At 45.9% G+C, this 15,524-nt stretch overlaps 1 protein-coding gene across 4 annotated transcripts; it reads left to right on the top strand.

Annotated features, from left to right (window-relative positions):
- Nucleotides 1-1,113: 1,113 nt before the first annotated feature.
- LOC123123628 (uncharacterized) lies at nucleotides 1,114-15,173 on the top strand. Of its 4 annotated transcripts, none has more exons than XR_006460710.1 (5): nucleotides 1,115-1,664; nucleotides 1,726-1,873; nucleotides 13,824-14,350; nucleotides 14,424-14,494; nucleotides 14,718-15,169. XR_006460710.1 is itself a non-coding variant. In XM_044544168.1 (3 exons), exons 1-3 carry the CDS (start codon nucleotides 14,217-14,219, stop codon nucleotides 14,846-14,848), a joined length of 336 nt encoding a protein of 111 aa, XP_044400103.1. In that variant the 5' UTR covers nucleotides 13,847-14,216; the 3' UTR covers nucleotides 14,849-15,149. The 4 variants fall into 4 exon arrangements, 1 of the variants encoding a protein (XP_044400103.1); XR_006460709.1 differs by having other exon boundaries at nucleotides 1,116-1,622; XR_006460708.1 differs by having other exon boundaries at nucleotides 1,114-1,664; nucleotides 1,717-1,873; nucleotides 14,424-15,173.
- The last annotated feature ends 351 nt before the right edge of the window (nucleotides 15,174-15,524 follow it).

Genomic DNA, 15,524 nt, shown 5'->3' with positions numbered 1-15,524 from the left:
AGCTGAAAGAGCACTGCTGAAATTGACTTGTAGTTGCTTCAATCTCCTCTCGAGTTAGCTAGTATTTTGATTTGAGTAGTGGGCTCACCCGCCGAGGCCCAGCCAGGAGCACGGTGGCCGGCCTTTCTGCGCACAAGAAAATGTTCAAAAAAAATAAATATTTGAATTTAGAAAATGCTCAATGCTACTAAAGATGGGCTTGCATTTGTTCAGGCCCTGGCCATCAAGGTCCTAGGTGGCCTAGGGCTCATCCACGGGCGCCCATATGCCTCGCTTACTGCTAGACGTAGGGCAGCCTGACAGCTCCTATTTGGCGTGTACACGTACCCCCACTCCCGGCTACATACATTCGGCCCGGCGCAACTAGCTCCTTTCCGGTTTTGAGAAACCTTCCCAGACCGTGTTTTCTCTTATTTTTATGTTTTTTTCTTTTGGCCTTTCCCCTTTTTTTTCATTCACCTTCTTTCCTTTCTCTGTTATAATTATTTTATTTTTTATCTTTTCCCAAATTCATAAACATTTTCTGAAATTATTGAACATTTTTCGAAATTCAAATTTATTTCAGAAACATTTCAATATTTTTTTCGAATTTCTGAACATTTTTTCAAATTTTGAATATTTCTGGAAGATGGTTTTTATTGACTTGGCGAACATTGAAGAATTTTGGTAATCATGTATATTTTTAAAATTTATAAATATTTTTCAAATCTAAGAACACTTTTAAAATACGTTAACATTTTTTGAAAGACAAGAGAGTTTTCAAATTCGTGAATGTTTTGAAATAATGAGCATGTTTTTCGAATTGGAGAATATTTTTATGAAATACAGTACATTAATTGAAATCACGAATATTTTAAAAAATTAAGAAGATTTATTCAAATCCAATGGCAGTTTTCAAATTCACGAACACTTTTTGAAATCCCTGAATATTTTCTATGGTTGTGGACATTTTTTATTTAGGAACATTTATTTGAAATTTGCCAACCTTTTCTAAAAACATACTCCCTCTGTACCGAAATATATGACGTTTTAGCGATCATAGTGTAAATCTGGCTACGTTGCGAAACTTCCCGAGTTTCCGAAAATGCCCTCCCACATGCCCACTCCCATCCACTTGCTGCCCACTCTCACCCACACCCTCTCATTCCCCTCCCTCGTCGCCTCTCCGCATCGTCGCCGGCCACCGCAGCCCATCGCGTTCTCACTCCAGCAGCCCACCGTGTTCTTCCTCCTGCAACCCAGCGCTTGCTTCCTCTCCTTCCTTTCCCACCGCTTGCTTCCTCTCCTTCCTTTCCCATCCCGAGGTCAAAAGAGTGGTTATTTATGCGCCGGTGAAGAGCTTCTGGGCGGCGGAGCTGGTGTGGGCTCCGACGCCGGATCCGCGTGCGCGTACGCTGGATCTGGGCGACAGAGCGGCCTGGACAGAGCGGAGCGGCAACGGGAGTGGAGCAGCGGGGTGGCCCCCGGGAAGGATGCCTGGCCGGCTGCGGGCACCCTGGGTGGGGCTGCGCTTCTATGCGGCGACCTCATCGAGACCAAGAAGCCGGTGTTGGTGATGCTGCTGCACATCGATGACCTCCTCCCTCTCATGCGTGCCCGTCGTCGTGCGCCGTGACAGTTAGGTCCATGGAACTTCCCTCCCCCCTGCTCGGGACGCCACCAAGGTCCGCCCCCTTCCTCCCTTCCCTTCCATTCCCTTGACTCAGGCATGCACAGTCGATGCAGGGAGAGGAGGACGACCCCAGCCATGGAGTAGCAACAACTCAAGTTTAAGGTCAAAGTGATGGTCATGGGTGAAATTAGGGACGATGCCCAGCAGCAACAACTCACCAACACCTGCTCCGACGCCATGGACCAACAACAGCAACTGAAGGTCCCTTCTCCTACACGCCTCCCTCTACCACTCTCTCGTTTCAATTTCGATTTCGTTCCCCTGATGCGGTGCTACTCGATTCTCGTGCTTGCTTGTTGCTCTGAGTTGTGGCCGTAGAGATCAAATTGGCTGCCGAGTAGTTAACCTTGCTGATATGTTAACTGTGTAAATTTGATAGCCTAGGAGAGAGAGAAACCTCCTGTAAAGTACAGTAGTAGCTTGCCATTTCTTTCAGTCAACACAGAGTTTCAGACACAGGATGACTAACTGAATTGTAAAAAAATGAGTTAGAGATTTAAGGGCCTCCTCTACAGTACAGTAGTAGCTTGCCATTTTCTTTCAGTCAACAGAGTAACAACCAATGATAGGATTTCATCTTGCACAGCTATACCTGGAGACTTGGAGTATAAAGAAGAACACAGGACACTTATTATATTTGTGCTTCCATTTATTTGAAGAGGCACCTGTTTGTTCACATATCAAATTTATTTGGAGTAACCGACTACTACAGGAAATGCTAGGAGTAGTTCCTATGTGTACAGCAACATGGATTCGAAAACTATCAATTTGATATGCAGAACTACAGGAAATGCTAGCGTTTCTGATTCGAAAACTATAGCCCGTTCAGTAAATTTTGTGCACCCCAAATTTGTTGGTGCTTTACATGGAGTAGTGCTTGCTGCCAGTATTTAACTGAATTTAACATGTGTTAGAGCAACTAAGCTAGATGGTCAGAGAGATTTTTGCCATAAGTATCCCATAGTAATGTCCCATAACCGGCGGTCCGTTCGGCAGTCTGAAATTGTACTTGCTGAAATTTCTTGCTTGGATTGCTTGCTAAAATTTCTTGCTAGGAAATGCTAGGAGTAGATAGGAGTATTTCATACTGTACTTGTTCAAATTAGGGAGGACAGCAGTACTATAGCACTACAGAAGGAGTACTTTGTTTTAGAGATACTGAACTGAAACTTTTTCAGTTAATTAGGAGTAACAAGCAAGCTGATTTCCAGTACCAATTTCTTAGATTTAAATTAACTGGAGCCTCTCCCCTCCTACTCCTCTCCTCATAAGAAGTTATACAGAGGCTTTACAAAGCAAGGAGTTATTCAAATGATCATACAAATCAGAAAATTCGAAAACTTATCACAACAAGGAGTTATACAAATATCATACAAATCAGAAAATTTAAAAACAAGGAGTTATCTCCACACAAATAACCACAAGGATGCAACAAATATACTCCAGAAGCCTCATCTCAGGTCTCTTGACAACAAACATCTCAGGTCTCATGACAACAAGCATCTCCGGTCTCTTGACAACAAACATCTCAGGTCTCATGACAACAAGCATCTCCGGACTAATGACAACAAGCATCTCTGGTCTCTTGACAACAAGCATCTCCGGTCTCTTGACAACAAGCATCTCCAAACTAATGACAACAAGCATCTCTGGTCTCTTGACAACAAGCATCTCCGGTCTCTTGACAACAAACCTCTCAGGTCTCATGACAACAAGCATCTCCGGACTAATGACAAGAAGCATCTCCGGTCTCTTGACAACAAGCATCTCCGGTCTCTTGACAACAAGCATATCCGGACTAATGACAACAAGCATCTCTGGTCTCTTGACAACAAACATCTCAGGTCTCATGACAACAAGCATCTCCGGTCTCATGACAACAAGCATCTCCGGTCTCTTGACAACAAACATCTCAGGTCTCATGGCAACAAGCATCTCCTGTCTCATGACAACAAGCATCTCCCGTCTCATGACAACAAGCATCTCAGGCCTTTTCTTCCATTACTGAACCCTTTCCATTAGCTCTAGATTGTGTAGGGCATTTGCGTAAACCTCTCGAGGGCATGAAGTCTTGGAGGTAGCTGCCCAAGACCCTCAAGCCTTTCTTTGTTCACATGTGGTGTTTTATACTCATTGCCCCCTGCGTGGTTCAAGATCTCAATCATGCATGTCTGCAGAGTTAGGAAAATTCTGTTGAGCTTGTAAACCTCATAGCCTTCAAATTCCTCCAAAACACCCATAATAAGGTCTTGTAGTGTTTTAGGACTCAGACAATCTGTTAGGGATTGCAGCGAGTTGAAAAAACCGAGGTCAAGCACATTCGAATCAGGACTGTTGGCGGGCTGTTGTATTATTCTGATGTCAAGTCCAGTTTTTGCAACAGCGGCTAGAAATTCTGGGTCATCTGGCAAGATATGGGGCTTAGCATTATCCTGCTGAATGTAGATGGTCTGTCCAGCATTACTTTCGGGCCAAACGGCCTGTATCGCTGGCAAGACCTTCTCTATCAGGAACTCCCTCATCACTTTTCTATCGACCTTTATTGACTTTGTCTCTATTGTACCTCTGGGCCTGTTATCACTTCTCCTCTGAGCAGGAACTTCTTTCACGAATGGCCAGATACCGATTTTGCCAGAGAAGGTCACGTTTCCTTCACTATCCCACCTTGGCCTAGCAACGGCCGTCAAGAACATCACCTTGCCAATACAGTTTCCATGTATATGCCTCGTAGGCTCTTCCTCCCCATCCAACAGATAGTAGGTCTTATTTTTCTTCGTCATATTGAACCTTTCTCATCAATGTGCACAACATTATGCATTGTCTTGAATTTAGGCCTTGAAGTTTCTATCGTTGTCTCATCAAGCATTGACAAACAAAAATTCATCCTGCCCTTCTTATTTTTTTCTTTCAGAGCTGGCTTCACACAGTTTGTATGCCTCTTTTGTTGGAAATATGCCCCAGAGGCAATAATAAAATGGTTATTATTATATTTCCTTGTTCATGATAATTGTCTATTGTTCATGCTATAATTGTGTTATCCGGAAATCATAATACATGTGTGAATACATAGACCACAACATGTCCCTAGTGAGCCTCTAGTTGACTAGCTCGTTGATCAACAGATAGTCATGGTTTCCTGACTATGGACATTGGATGTCATTGATAAAGGGATCACATCATTAGGAGAATGATGTGATGGACAAGACCCAATCCTAAGCATAGCGCAAAGATCGTGTAGTTCGTTTGCTAGAGCTTTTCCAATGTCAAGTATCTTTTCCTTAGACCATGAGATCGTGTAACTCCCGGATGCCGTAGGAGTGCTTTGGGTGTACCAAACGTCACAACATAACTGGGTGACTATAAAGGTACACTACAGGTATCTCTGAAAATGCCTGTTGGGTTGACACGGATCGAGACTGGGATTTGTCACTCTGTATGACGGAGAGGTATCTCTGGGCCCACTCGGTAATGCATCATCATAATGAGCTCGAAGTGACCAAGTGGTTGGTAACGGGATCATGCATTACGGTACGACTAAAGTGACTTGCCGGTAACGAGATTGAACGAGGTATTGGGATACCGACGATCGAATCTCGGGCAAGTAACGTACCGATTGACAAAGGGAATTGTATACGGGATTGATTGAATCCTCGACATCGTGGTTCATCCGATGAGATCATCGTGGAACATGTGGGAGCCAACATGGGTATCCAGATCCCGCTGTTGGTTATTGACCGGAGAGTCGTCTCGGTCATGTCTGCATGTCTCCCGAACCCGTAGGGTCTACACACTTAAGGTTCGGTGACGCTAGGGTTATAGAGATATTAGTATGCGGAAACCCGAAAGTTGTTCGGAGTCCCGAATGAGATCCCGGACGTCACGAGGAGTTCCGGGGGTGAAGAATTATATATAGGAAGTCCAGTTTCGGCCACCGGGAAAGTTTCGGGGGTTATCGGTATTGTACCGGGACAACCGGAAGGGTCCCGGGGGTCCATCGGGTGGGGCCACCTGTCCCGGAGGGCCCCATGGGCTGAAGTGGGGAGGGGAACCAGCCACTGGTGGGCTGGTGCGCCCCCCTTGGGCCTCCCCTGCGCCTAGGGTTGGAAACCCTGGGGGTGGGGGCGCGCCACTTGGCTTGGGGGGCAAGCCACCCCCTTGGCCACCGCCCCCCCCCCCTCAGATGGGATCTCCAGGGGGCCGGCGCCCCCCCAGGACCCCTATATATAGTGGGGGGAGGGAGGGCAGCAGTACCCTAGCTCCTGGTGCCTCCCTCTCCCTCCCGTGACACCTCTCCCTCCCCCCACTATATATAGGGGTCCTGCCGGGATCCCCGCTACTTCCACCACCACGCCGTCGTGCTGCTGGATCTCCATCAACCTCTCCTTCCCCCTTGCTGGATCAGGAAGGAGGAGACGTCGCTGCTCCGCACGTGTGTTGAACGCGGAGGTGCCGTCCGTTCGGCGCTCGGTCATCGGTGATTTGGATCACGACGAGTACGACTCCATCAACCCCGTTCACTTGAACGCTTCCGCTCGCGATCTACAAGGGTATGTAGATGCACTCCTTCCTTCTCGTTGCTAGTAAACTCCATAGATGGATCTTGGTGATGTGTGGAAAATTTTAAAATTCTGCTACGATCCCTTACAGTGGCATCATGAGCCAGGCCTATGCGTAGTTTCTATGCACGAGTAGAACACAAAGCAGTTGTGGGCGTAGATGTTGTCAATTTTCTTGCCACTACTAGTCTTATCTTGTTTCGGCGGTATTGTGGGATGAAGCGGCCCGGACCGACCTTACACGTACGCTTACGTGAGACAGGTTCCACCGACTGACATGCACTAGTTGCATAAGGTGGCTAGCGGGTGTCTGTCTCTCCCACTTTAGTCGGAACGGATTCGATGAAAAGGGTCCTTATGAAGGGTAAATAGAAATTGGCATATCATGTTGTGGTTTTACGTAGGTAAGAAACGTTCTTGCTAGAAACCCATAGAAGCCATGAAAAAACTTGCAACAACAATTAGAGGACGTCTAACTTGTTTTTGCAGCATGTGCCTTGTGATGTGATATGGCCAGAAGATGTGATGAATGATATATGTGATGTATGAGATTGATCATGTTCTTGTAATAGGAATCACGACTTGCATGTCGATGAGTATGACAACCGGCAGGAGCCATAGGAGTTGTCTTTATTTTTTTTATGACCTGCGTTTCATTGAATAACGCCATGTAAATTACTTTACTTTATTGCTAAACACGTTAGCCATAGAAGTAGAAGTAATCGTTGGCGTGACAACTTCATGAAGACACGATGATGGAGATCATGATGATGGAGATCATGGTGTCATGCCGGTGACGAAGATGATCATGGCGCCCCGAAGATGGAGATCAAAGGAGCAAAATGATATTGGCCATATCATGTCACTATTTGATTGCATGTGATGTTTATCATGTTTTACATCTTATTTCCTTAGTACGACGGTAGTAAGTAAGATGATCCCTTATAATAATTTCAAGAAAGTGTTCCCCCTAACTGTGCACCGTTGCGAAGGTTCGTTGTTTCGAAGCACCACATGATGATCGGGTGTGATAGATTCTAACATTCGCATACAGCGGGTGTTGACGAGCCTAGCATGTACAGACATGGCCTCGGAACACACGCAATACACTTAGGTTGACTTGACGAGCCTAGCATGTACAGACATGGCCTCGGAACACGGAAGACCGAAAGGTCGAGCATGAGTCGTATAGAAGATACGATCAACATGAAGATGTTCACCGATCTTGACTAGTCCGTCTCACGTGATGATCGGACACGACCTAGTTGACTCGGATCATGTTTCACTTAGATGACTAGAGGGATGTCTATCTGAGTGGGAGTTCATTGAATAATTTGATTAGATGAACTTAATTATCATGAACTTAGTCTAAAATCTTTACAATATGTCTTGTAGATCAAATGGCCCACGTTGCCCTCAACTTCAACGCGTTCCTAGAGAAAACCAAGCTGAAAGATGATGGCAGCAACTATACGGACTGGGTCCGGAACCTGAGGATCATCCTCATAGCTGCCAAGAAAGATTATGTCCTAGAAGCACCGCTAGGTGAAGCACCCATCCCGGAGAACCAAGACGTTATGAACGCTTGGCAATCACGTGCTGATGATTACTCCCTCGTTCAGTGCGGCATACTTTACAGCTTAGAACCGGGGCTCCAAAAGCATTTTGAGAAACATGGAGCATATGAGATGTTCGAAGAGCTGAAAATGGTTTTCCAAGCTCATGCCCGGGTCGAGAGATATGAAGTCTCCGACAAGTTCTTCAGTTGTAAAATGGAGGAAAATAGTTCTGTCAGTGAGCACATACTCAAAATGTCTGGGTTACACAACCGCTTGTCTCAGCTGGGAGTTAATCTCCCGGATGACGCGGTCATTGACAGAATCCTTTAGTCGCTTCCACCAAGCTACAAGAGCTTTGTGATGAACTTCAATATGCAGGGGATGGAAAAGACCATTCTTGAGGTATATTCAATGCTGAAATCAGCGGAGGTGGAGATCAAAAAGGAACATCAAGTGTTGATGGTGAATAAAACCACTAAGTTCAAGAAAGGCAAGGGTAAGAAGAACTTCAAGAAGGACGGCAAGGGAGTTGCCGCGCCCGGTAAGCCAGTTGCCGGGAAGAAGGCAAAGAATGGACCCAAGCCTGAGACTGAGTGCTTTTATTGCAAGGGAAGTGGTCACTGGAAGCGGAACTGCCCCAAATACTTATCGGACAAGAAGGCCGGAAACACCAAAGGTATATGTGATATACATGTAATTGATGTGTACCTTACCAGTACTCGTAGTAGCTCCTGGGTACTTGATACCGGTGCGGTTGCTCATATTTGTAACTCAAAACAGGAGCTGCGGAATAAGCGGAGACTGGCGAAGGACGGGTGACGATGCGCGTCGGGAATGGTTCCAAGGTCGATGTGATCGCCGTCGGCACGCTGCCTCTACATTTACCTACGGGGTTAGTTTTAAACCTCAATAATTGTTATTTAGTACCAGCTTTGAGCATGAACATTGTATCAGGATCTCATTTAATTCGAGATGGCTACTCATTTAAATCCGAGAATAATGGTTGTTCTATTTATATGAGAGATATGTTTTATGGTCATGCCCCGCTGGTCAATGGTTTATTCTTAATGAATCTCGAACATGATGTTACACATATTCATAGTGTGAATACCAAAAGATGTAAAGTTGATAACGATAGTCCCACATACTTGTGGCACTGCCACCTTGGTCACATTGGTGTCAAATGCATGAAGAAGCTCCATGCAGATGGACTTTTGGAGTCTCTTGATTACGAATCATTTGACACGTGCGAACCATGCCTCATGGGTAAGATGACCAAGACTCCGTTCTCCGGAACAATGGAGCGAGCAACCAACTTATTAGAAATCATACATACTGATGTGTGCGGTCCAATGAGTGTTGAGGCTCGCGGAGGTTATCGTTATGTTCTCACTCTCACTGATGATTTAAGTAGATATGGGTATGTCTACCTAATGAAACACAAGTCTGAGACCTTTGAAAAGTTCAAGGAATTTCAGAGTGAGGTTGAGAATCAACGTGACAGAAAAATAAAGTTCCTACGATCAGATCGTGGAGGGGAATATTTAAGTCACGAATTTCGCACACACTTAAGGAAATGTGGAATAGTTTCACAACTTACGCCGCCTGGAACACCTCAGCGAAATGGTGTGTCCGAACGTCGTAATCGCACTCTATTGGATATGGTGCGATCTATGATGTCTCTTACCGATCTACCGCTCTCATTTTGGGGCTATGCTTTAGAGACTGCCGCATTCACTTTAAATAGGGCTCCGTCGAAATCCGTTGAGACGACACCGTATGAATTATGGTTTGGGAAGAAACCTAAGCTGTCGTTTCTAAAAGTTTGGGGATGCGATGCTTATGTCAAGAAACTTCAGCCTGAAAAGCTCGAACCCAAGTCGGAAAAATGCGTCTTCATAGGATACCCTAAGGAAACCATTGGGTATACCTTCTACCTCATATCCGAAGGCAAAATCTTTGTTGCCAAGAACGGGTCCTTTCTGGAGAAAGAGTTTCTCTCGAAAGAAGTGAATGGGAGGAAAGTGGAACTTGATGAGGTGATAGTCACCCCTTCCGAACCGGAAAGTAGCGCAGCGCGGGAAGATGTTCCTGTGGTGCCTACACCGACTGGGGAAGAAGTTAATGATGATGATCATGAAGCTTCGGATCAAGTTACTGCTGAACTTCGTAGGTCCACAAGGACACATTCCGCACCAGAGCGGTACGGCAACCCTGTCCTGGAAATCATGTTGTTAGACAACGGTGAACCTTCGAACTATGAAGAAGCGATGGCGGGCCCGGATTCGAACAAATGGCTTGAAGCCATGCAATCCGAGATAGGATCCATGTATGAAAGCGAAGTATGGACTTTGACTGACTTGCCCGATGATCGGCGAGCCATAGAAAATAAATGGATCTTTAAGAAGAAGACAGACGCGGATGGTAACGTGACCATCTATAAGGCTCGACTTGTCGCTAAGGGTTATCGACAAGTTCAAGGGGTTGACTACGATGAGACTTTCTCACCCGTAGCGAAGCTGAAGTCCGTCCGAATCATGTTAGCAATTTCCGCATTCTATGATTATGAGATATGGCAAATGGACGTCAAAACGGCATTCCTTAACGGCTTTCTTAAGGAAGAATTGTATATGATGCAGCCGGAAGGTTTTGTCGATCCTAAGAATGCTAACAAGGTATGCAAGCTCCAGCACTCCATCTATGGGCTGGTGCAAGCATCTCGGAGTTGGAACATTCGATGTGATGAGATGATCAAAGCGTTTGGGTTTACACAGACTTATGGAGAAGCCTGTGTTTACAAGAAAGTGAGTGGGAGCTCTGTAGCATTTCTCTTATTATATGTGGATGACATACTATTGATGGGAAATGATATAGAATTCTTGGAAAGTATAAAGGCCTATTTGAATAAGTGTTTTTCAATGAAGGACCTTGGAGAAGCTGCTTATATATTAGGCATCAAGATCTATAGAGATAGATCAAGACGCCTCATTGGTTTTTCACAGAGTACGTACCTTGACAAGATATTGAAGAAGTTCAATATGGATCAGTCCAAGAAGGGGTTCTTGCCTGTATTGCAAGGTGTGCAATTGAGCACGGCTCAATGCCCGACCACGGCAGAAGATAGAGAAAAGATGAGTGTCATCCCCTATGCCTCGGCCATAGGGTCTATTATGTATGCCATGCTGTGCACAAGACCTGATGTAAACCTTGCCGTAAGTTTGGTAGGAAGGTACCCAAGTAATCCCGGCATGGAACACTGGACAGCGGTCAAGAATATCCTGAAGTACCTGAAGAGGACTAAGGATATGTTTCTCGTTTATGGAGGTGACGAAGAGCTCGTCGTAAAGGGTTACGTCGATGCTAGCTTCGACACAGATCTGGATGACTCGAAGTCACAAACCGGATACGTGTATATTTTGAATGGAGGGGCAGTAAGCTGGTGCAGTTGCAAGCAAAGCGTCGTGGCGGGATCTACATGTGAAGCGGAGTACATGGCGGCCTCAGAGGCAGCACAAGAAGCAATCTGGATGAAGGAGTTCATTACCGACCTAGGGGTGATTCCCATTGCGTCGGGCTCGATGACTCTCTTCTGTGACAAAACTTGAGCTATTGCCCTTGCCAAGGAGCCCAGGTTTCACAGGAAGACCAGGCATATCAAGCGTCGCTTCAACTCCATTCGTGAAAGTGTTCAAAATGGAGACATAGATATTTGTAAAGTACATACGGACCTGAATGTAGCAGATCTGTTGACTAAACCTCTCCCTAGAGCAAAACATGATCAACACCAGAACTCTATGGGTGTTCGATTCATCACAATGTAACCAGATTATTGACTCTAGTGCAAGTGGGAGACTGTTGGAAATATGCCCTAGAGGCAATAATGAAATGGTTATTATTATATTTCCTTGTTCATGATAATTGTCTATTGTTCATGCTATAATTGTGTTATCCAGAAATCATAATACATGTGTGAATACATAGACCACAACATGTCCCTAGTGAGCCTCTAGTTGACTAGCTCGTTGATCAACAGATAGTCATGGTTTCCTGACTATGGACATTGGATGTCATTGATAACGGGATCACATCATTAGGAGAATGATGTGATGGACAAGACCCAATCCTAAGCATAGCGCAAAGATCGTGTAGTTCGTTTGCTAGAGCTTTTCCAATGTCAAGTATCTTTTCCTTAGACCATGAGATCGTGTAACTCCCGGATGCCGTAGGAGTGCTTTGGGTGTACCAAACGTCACAACGTAACTGGGTGACTATAAAGGTACACTACAGGTATCTCTGAAAGTGCCTGTTGGGTTGACACGGATCGAGACTGGGATTTGTCACTCCGTATGACGGAGAGGTATCTCTGGGCCCACTCGGTAATGCATCATCATAATGAGCTCAAAGTGACCAAGTGGTTGGTAACGGGATCATGCATTACGGTACGAGTAAAGTGACTTGCCGGTAATGAGATTGAACGAGGTATTGGGATACCGACGATCGAATCTCGGGCAAGTAACGTACCGATTGACAAAGGGAATTGTATACGGGATTGATTGAATCCTCGACATCGTGGTTCATCCGATGAGATCATCGTGGAACATGTGGGAGCCAACATGGGTATCTAGATCCCGTTGTTGGTTATTGACCGGAGAGTCGTCTCGGTCATGTCTGCATGTCTCCCGAACCCGTAGGGTCTACACACTTAAGGTTCGGTGACGCTAGGGTTATAGAGATATTAGTATGCGGAAACCCGAAAGTTAATCGGAGTCCCGAATGAGATCCCGGACGTCACGAGGAGTTCCGGAATGGTCCGGAGGTGAAGAATTATATATAGGAAGTCCAGTTTCGGCTACCGGGAAAGTTTCGGGGGTTATCGGTATTGTACCGGGACCACCGGAAGGGTCCCGGGGGTCCACCGGGTGGGGCCACCTGTCCCGGAGGGCCCCATGGGCTGAAGTGGGGAGGGGAACCCCTGCCGGCGCCCCCCAGGACCCCTATATATAGTGGGGGGGAGGGAGGGCAGCAGTACCCTAGCTCCTGGCGCCTCCCTCTCCCTCCCGTGACACCTCTCCCTCCCACTTGCGCTTGGCGAAGCCCTGCCGGGATCCCCGCTACTTCCACCACCACGCCGTCGTGCTGCTGGATCTCCATCAACCTCTCCTTCCCCCTTGCTGGATCAGGAAGGAGGAGACGTCGCTGCTCCGTACGTGTGTTGAACGCGGAGGTGCCGTCCGTTCGGCGCTCGGTCATCGGTGATTTGGATCACGACGAGTACGACTCCATCAACCCCGTTCACTTGAACGCTTCCGCTCGCGATCTACAAGGGTATGTAGATGCACTCCTTCCTTCTCGTTGCTAGTAAACTCCATATATGGATCTTGGTGATGCGTAGAAAATTTTAAAATTCTGCTACGATCCCTTACATCTTTATCAAGTTGAGCTTAACTTTCTGTGCAGTGTGGTAGGGCTACATCCCAGTTGCCAAGCGAGTGATCTGATAGTGGACCTCTTGTTCAGTGGTATTGTAGGGATTTTCTCTAGATTAATGTCTTTTGGCTTTCTTCCACATCTTCTCTTTTTCTGATTGGAAACATCTACCTCTAAACCCTCTGCGATTTGCTCCATTGCCTTCTGCCAAACTCTTTGTATACTCCTCACTCCTACCTTAAAAAATTGTGCAAGGTCTTTCTTATCATTTCTTTTGAATTTGCCACCTCTACTCATGTACACTGCATGCAATGCCACATAAGCAGCATATTTTTGCTCGTCAGTGAGGGTTTTCCTTTTTTTAATTGCTTGTTCAACAACTGCAGCAAGAAACACATCAATGAGAAAATATTAGTCCTATTGAAATGATCAAATGGTATGAAATGATATCATATGATCAAATGAATTACAACAAGAAATATAGTACAACTAAGAAAATACTCCTTGATTGAAATGGTCAAATGGAGTATTAACTTAACTGAAAATATTCAGTTAACTTAAACTGAAAATATTCAGTTAACTTAAAACTGAAAATATTCTGCTGTGTAGGATGTGGGTGAGGAAAGCGGACATGCTCGATGGACCGACAAGGTGGTGAAGGATGAGCTTGTTCACTGTGTATGATCCATCCATGCCCCTTCTGTTTTGCTGTTTGTCAACACACATTGTACTGTATGCTTACATGCTGTCAATGCTCAGTGAGGTCTGTTTCAACGCTTAGCCACTAGTGTCATGTTTCTGTCTACTGTCTTTCGTGTTAATGCGTTTCACACTGAATGTTTTTGACTGTTTAATTTGGTACAGGCTCATGTTACCAAAATGGAGTACGGTACAAACTAAAATGATCATTGCTTTACTCTACTCCTAATCCATTTTATTCTGTATTTTGATCATTTCACATTGAGTATTTGAGTTGACAGTGACATCATCTTTATAGGGAAGATGAGGAAGCTCACCGACTGCATCTTCGTTGGCATCAATGCCCTCGTGCATGTCGATGTCATCTTCACCAGGATCAATGCTCTCGTGCATGTCGATATCATCGATATCATCTTCATCGGGACCGACTCCTCCAGGTTTGTCCTCTTCTTCGGGGGGAGTACAGTTCAGATCAAATTCCATGTTGATTACTGTCTTTCTCTCTTGCAGGTTGTTGTGTCGTGCTGGAGATGCTGCCTGCTTCGAGCTGTTGCTGTTGCTGCCTACTTCAAGCCCTCCAGGTACTCTGCACTGCCAATTCCATATTCATCTGAGCACGATTTCAGTCTTGTATGCCTGCTAGAGTTCTTGTACTCAGAAACTTTGTCTTGATTGATACTCTGCCATCAATTTTTTACTGTCTACAGTACCTGTACACTGAAACTGTCTTGATTGATACAGTACTCTGCCAGCAAACTTTGTCTGGAGTATTTTGAGCTTTTCCTTTTCAAACTTTTACTCCAGGAGGCGATCTGGACCAAGTGGGGAGGCTATCTGCAGCAGTACCTGGAGCTGCATGGGAGGGCGCGGCGATCTGGACCTGGGGCTGCCGATCTGAAGCTGTACCCCCTCCGGCGAGCAGTACCTCGATCTGAAGCAGTACTCTCTGGAGCTGGCGAGGCCTTAGGAGGGGGACAACGATCTGCAGCAGCACCCCCTCCGACGAGGCGAGTTGGTGAGGCCCCCTCCAGCGACAGGGGGCTGGATTGGCGCAGGCGACAGGGGGTGGCCCTGGGAGAGGGGCGGCCCTGGGATGGGGGGCGACCCTGGCGGCAGGAAGCAAGCAGCAGCGGCGACCGGGATGGAGAGGATCTGCTCGGCGAGGAAGATGACGGCAATAGCGATTCAAATTAGGGGCACTTCTGTCCTTTCCTCCCTTTTCACCTGGTCGGGACGTTTTCTAAAACGTCATATATTTCGGAACGAAGGGAGTAGAACTTTTTTTAAAATCCTGATATCTTTTTTGAATTTGGGATTCATGAACATTTTTGAAGTGAAAAAGGAAAACAAATCAAAAAAATGGGGCACTCGTCCTGCGCGTTGGCTGATTCGAGCTCCTAGTTAACCGCGAGAGCTATCTCTCACTTATAGCGAGACCATAACATCTCTCGCGTTGAGCGTTGGAGCTCCTCTCGCTGAAGGAGCGTCCATATGGGCCGGACCATTACTGTAAGTTTGCTGCTGCCGGTTGCTGTGGGTACCCTCGTAGTAGGGTTTTTCTCTCTCTTTTCCTATTCTTTTGTTTTTTTCGGTTATTTTTGTTTTTCACTA

The sequence above is a fragment of the Triticum aestivum genome, chromosome 5D (genome assembly GCF_018294505.1).
Source record: "Triticum aestivum cultivar Chinese Spring chromosome 5D, IWGSC CS RefSeq v2.1, whole genome shotgun sequence".
Lineage (NCBI taxonomy): Eukaryota > Viridiplantae > Streptophyta > Magnoliopsida > Poales > Poaceae > Triticum > Triticum aestivum.
Note: the sequence above shows the minus strand (reverse complement) of the source record. Positions and strands in the feature narration are given on the sequence as shown.

Excerpts from the sequence above, each read along its gene's own strand:
- LOC123123628 (XM_044544168.1), top strand. The coding sequence starts at position 14,217 with ATGAGGAAGCTCACCGACTGCATCTTCGTTGGCATCAATGCCCTCGTG. Across the intron at positions 14,351-14,423 it reads ATCGGGACCGACTCCTCCAG|GTTGTTGTGTCGTGCTGGAG; the intron begins GTTTGTCCTCTT and ends TCTCTCTTGCAG. Across the intron at positions 14,495-14,717 it reads GCCTACTTCAAGCCCTCCAG|GAGGCGATCTGGACCAAGTG; the intron begins GTACTCTGCACT and ends CTTTTACTCCAG.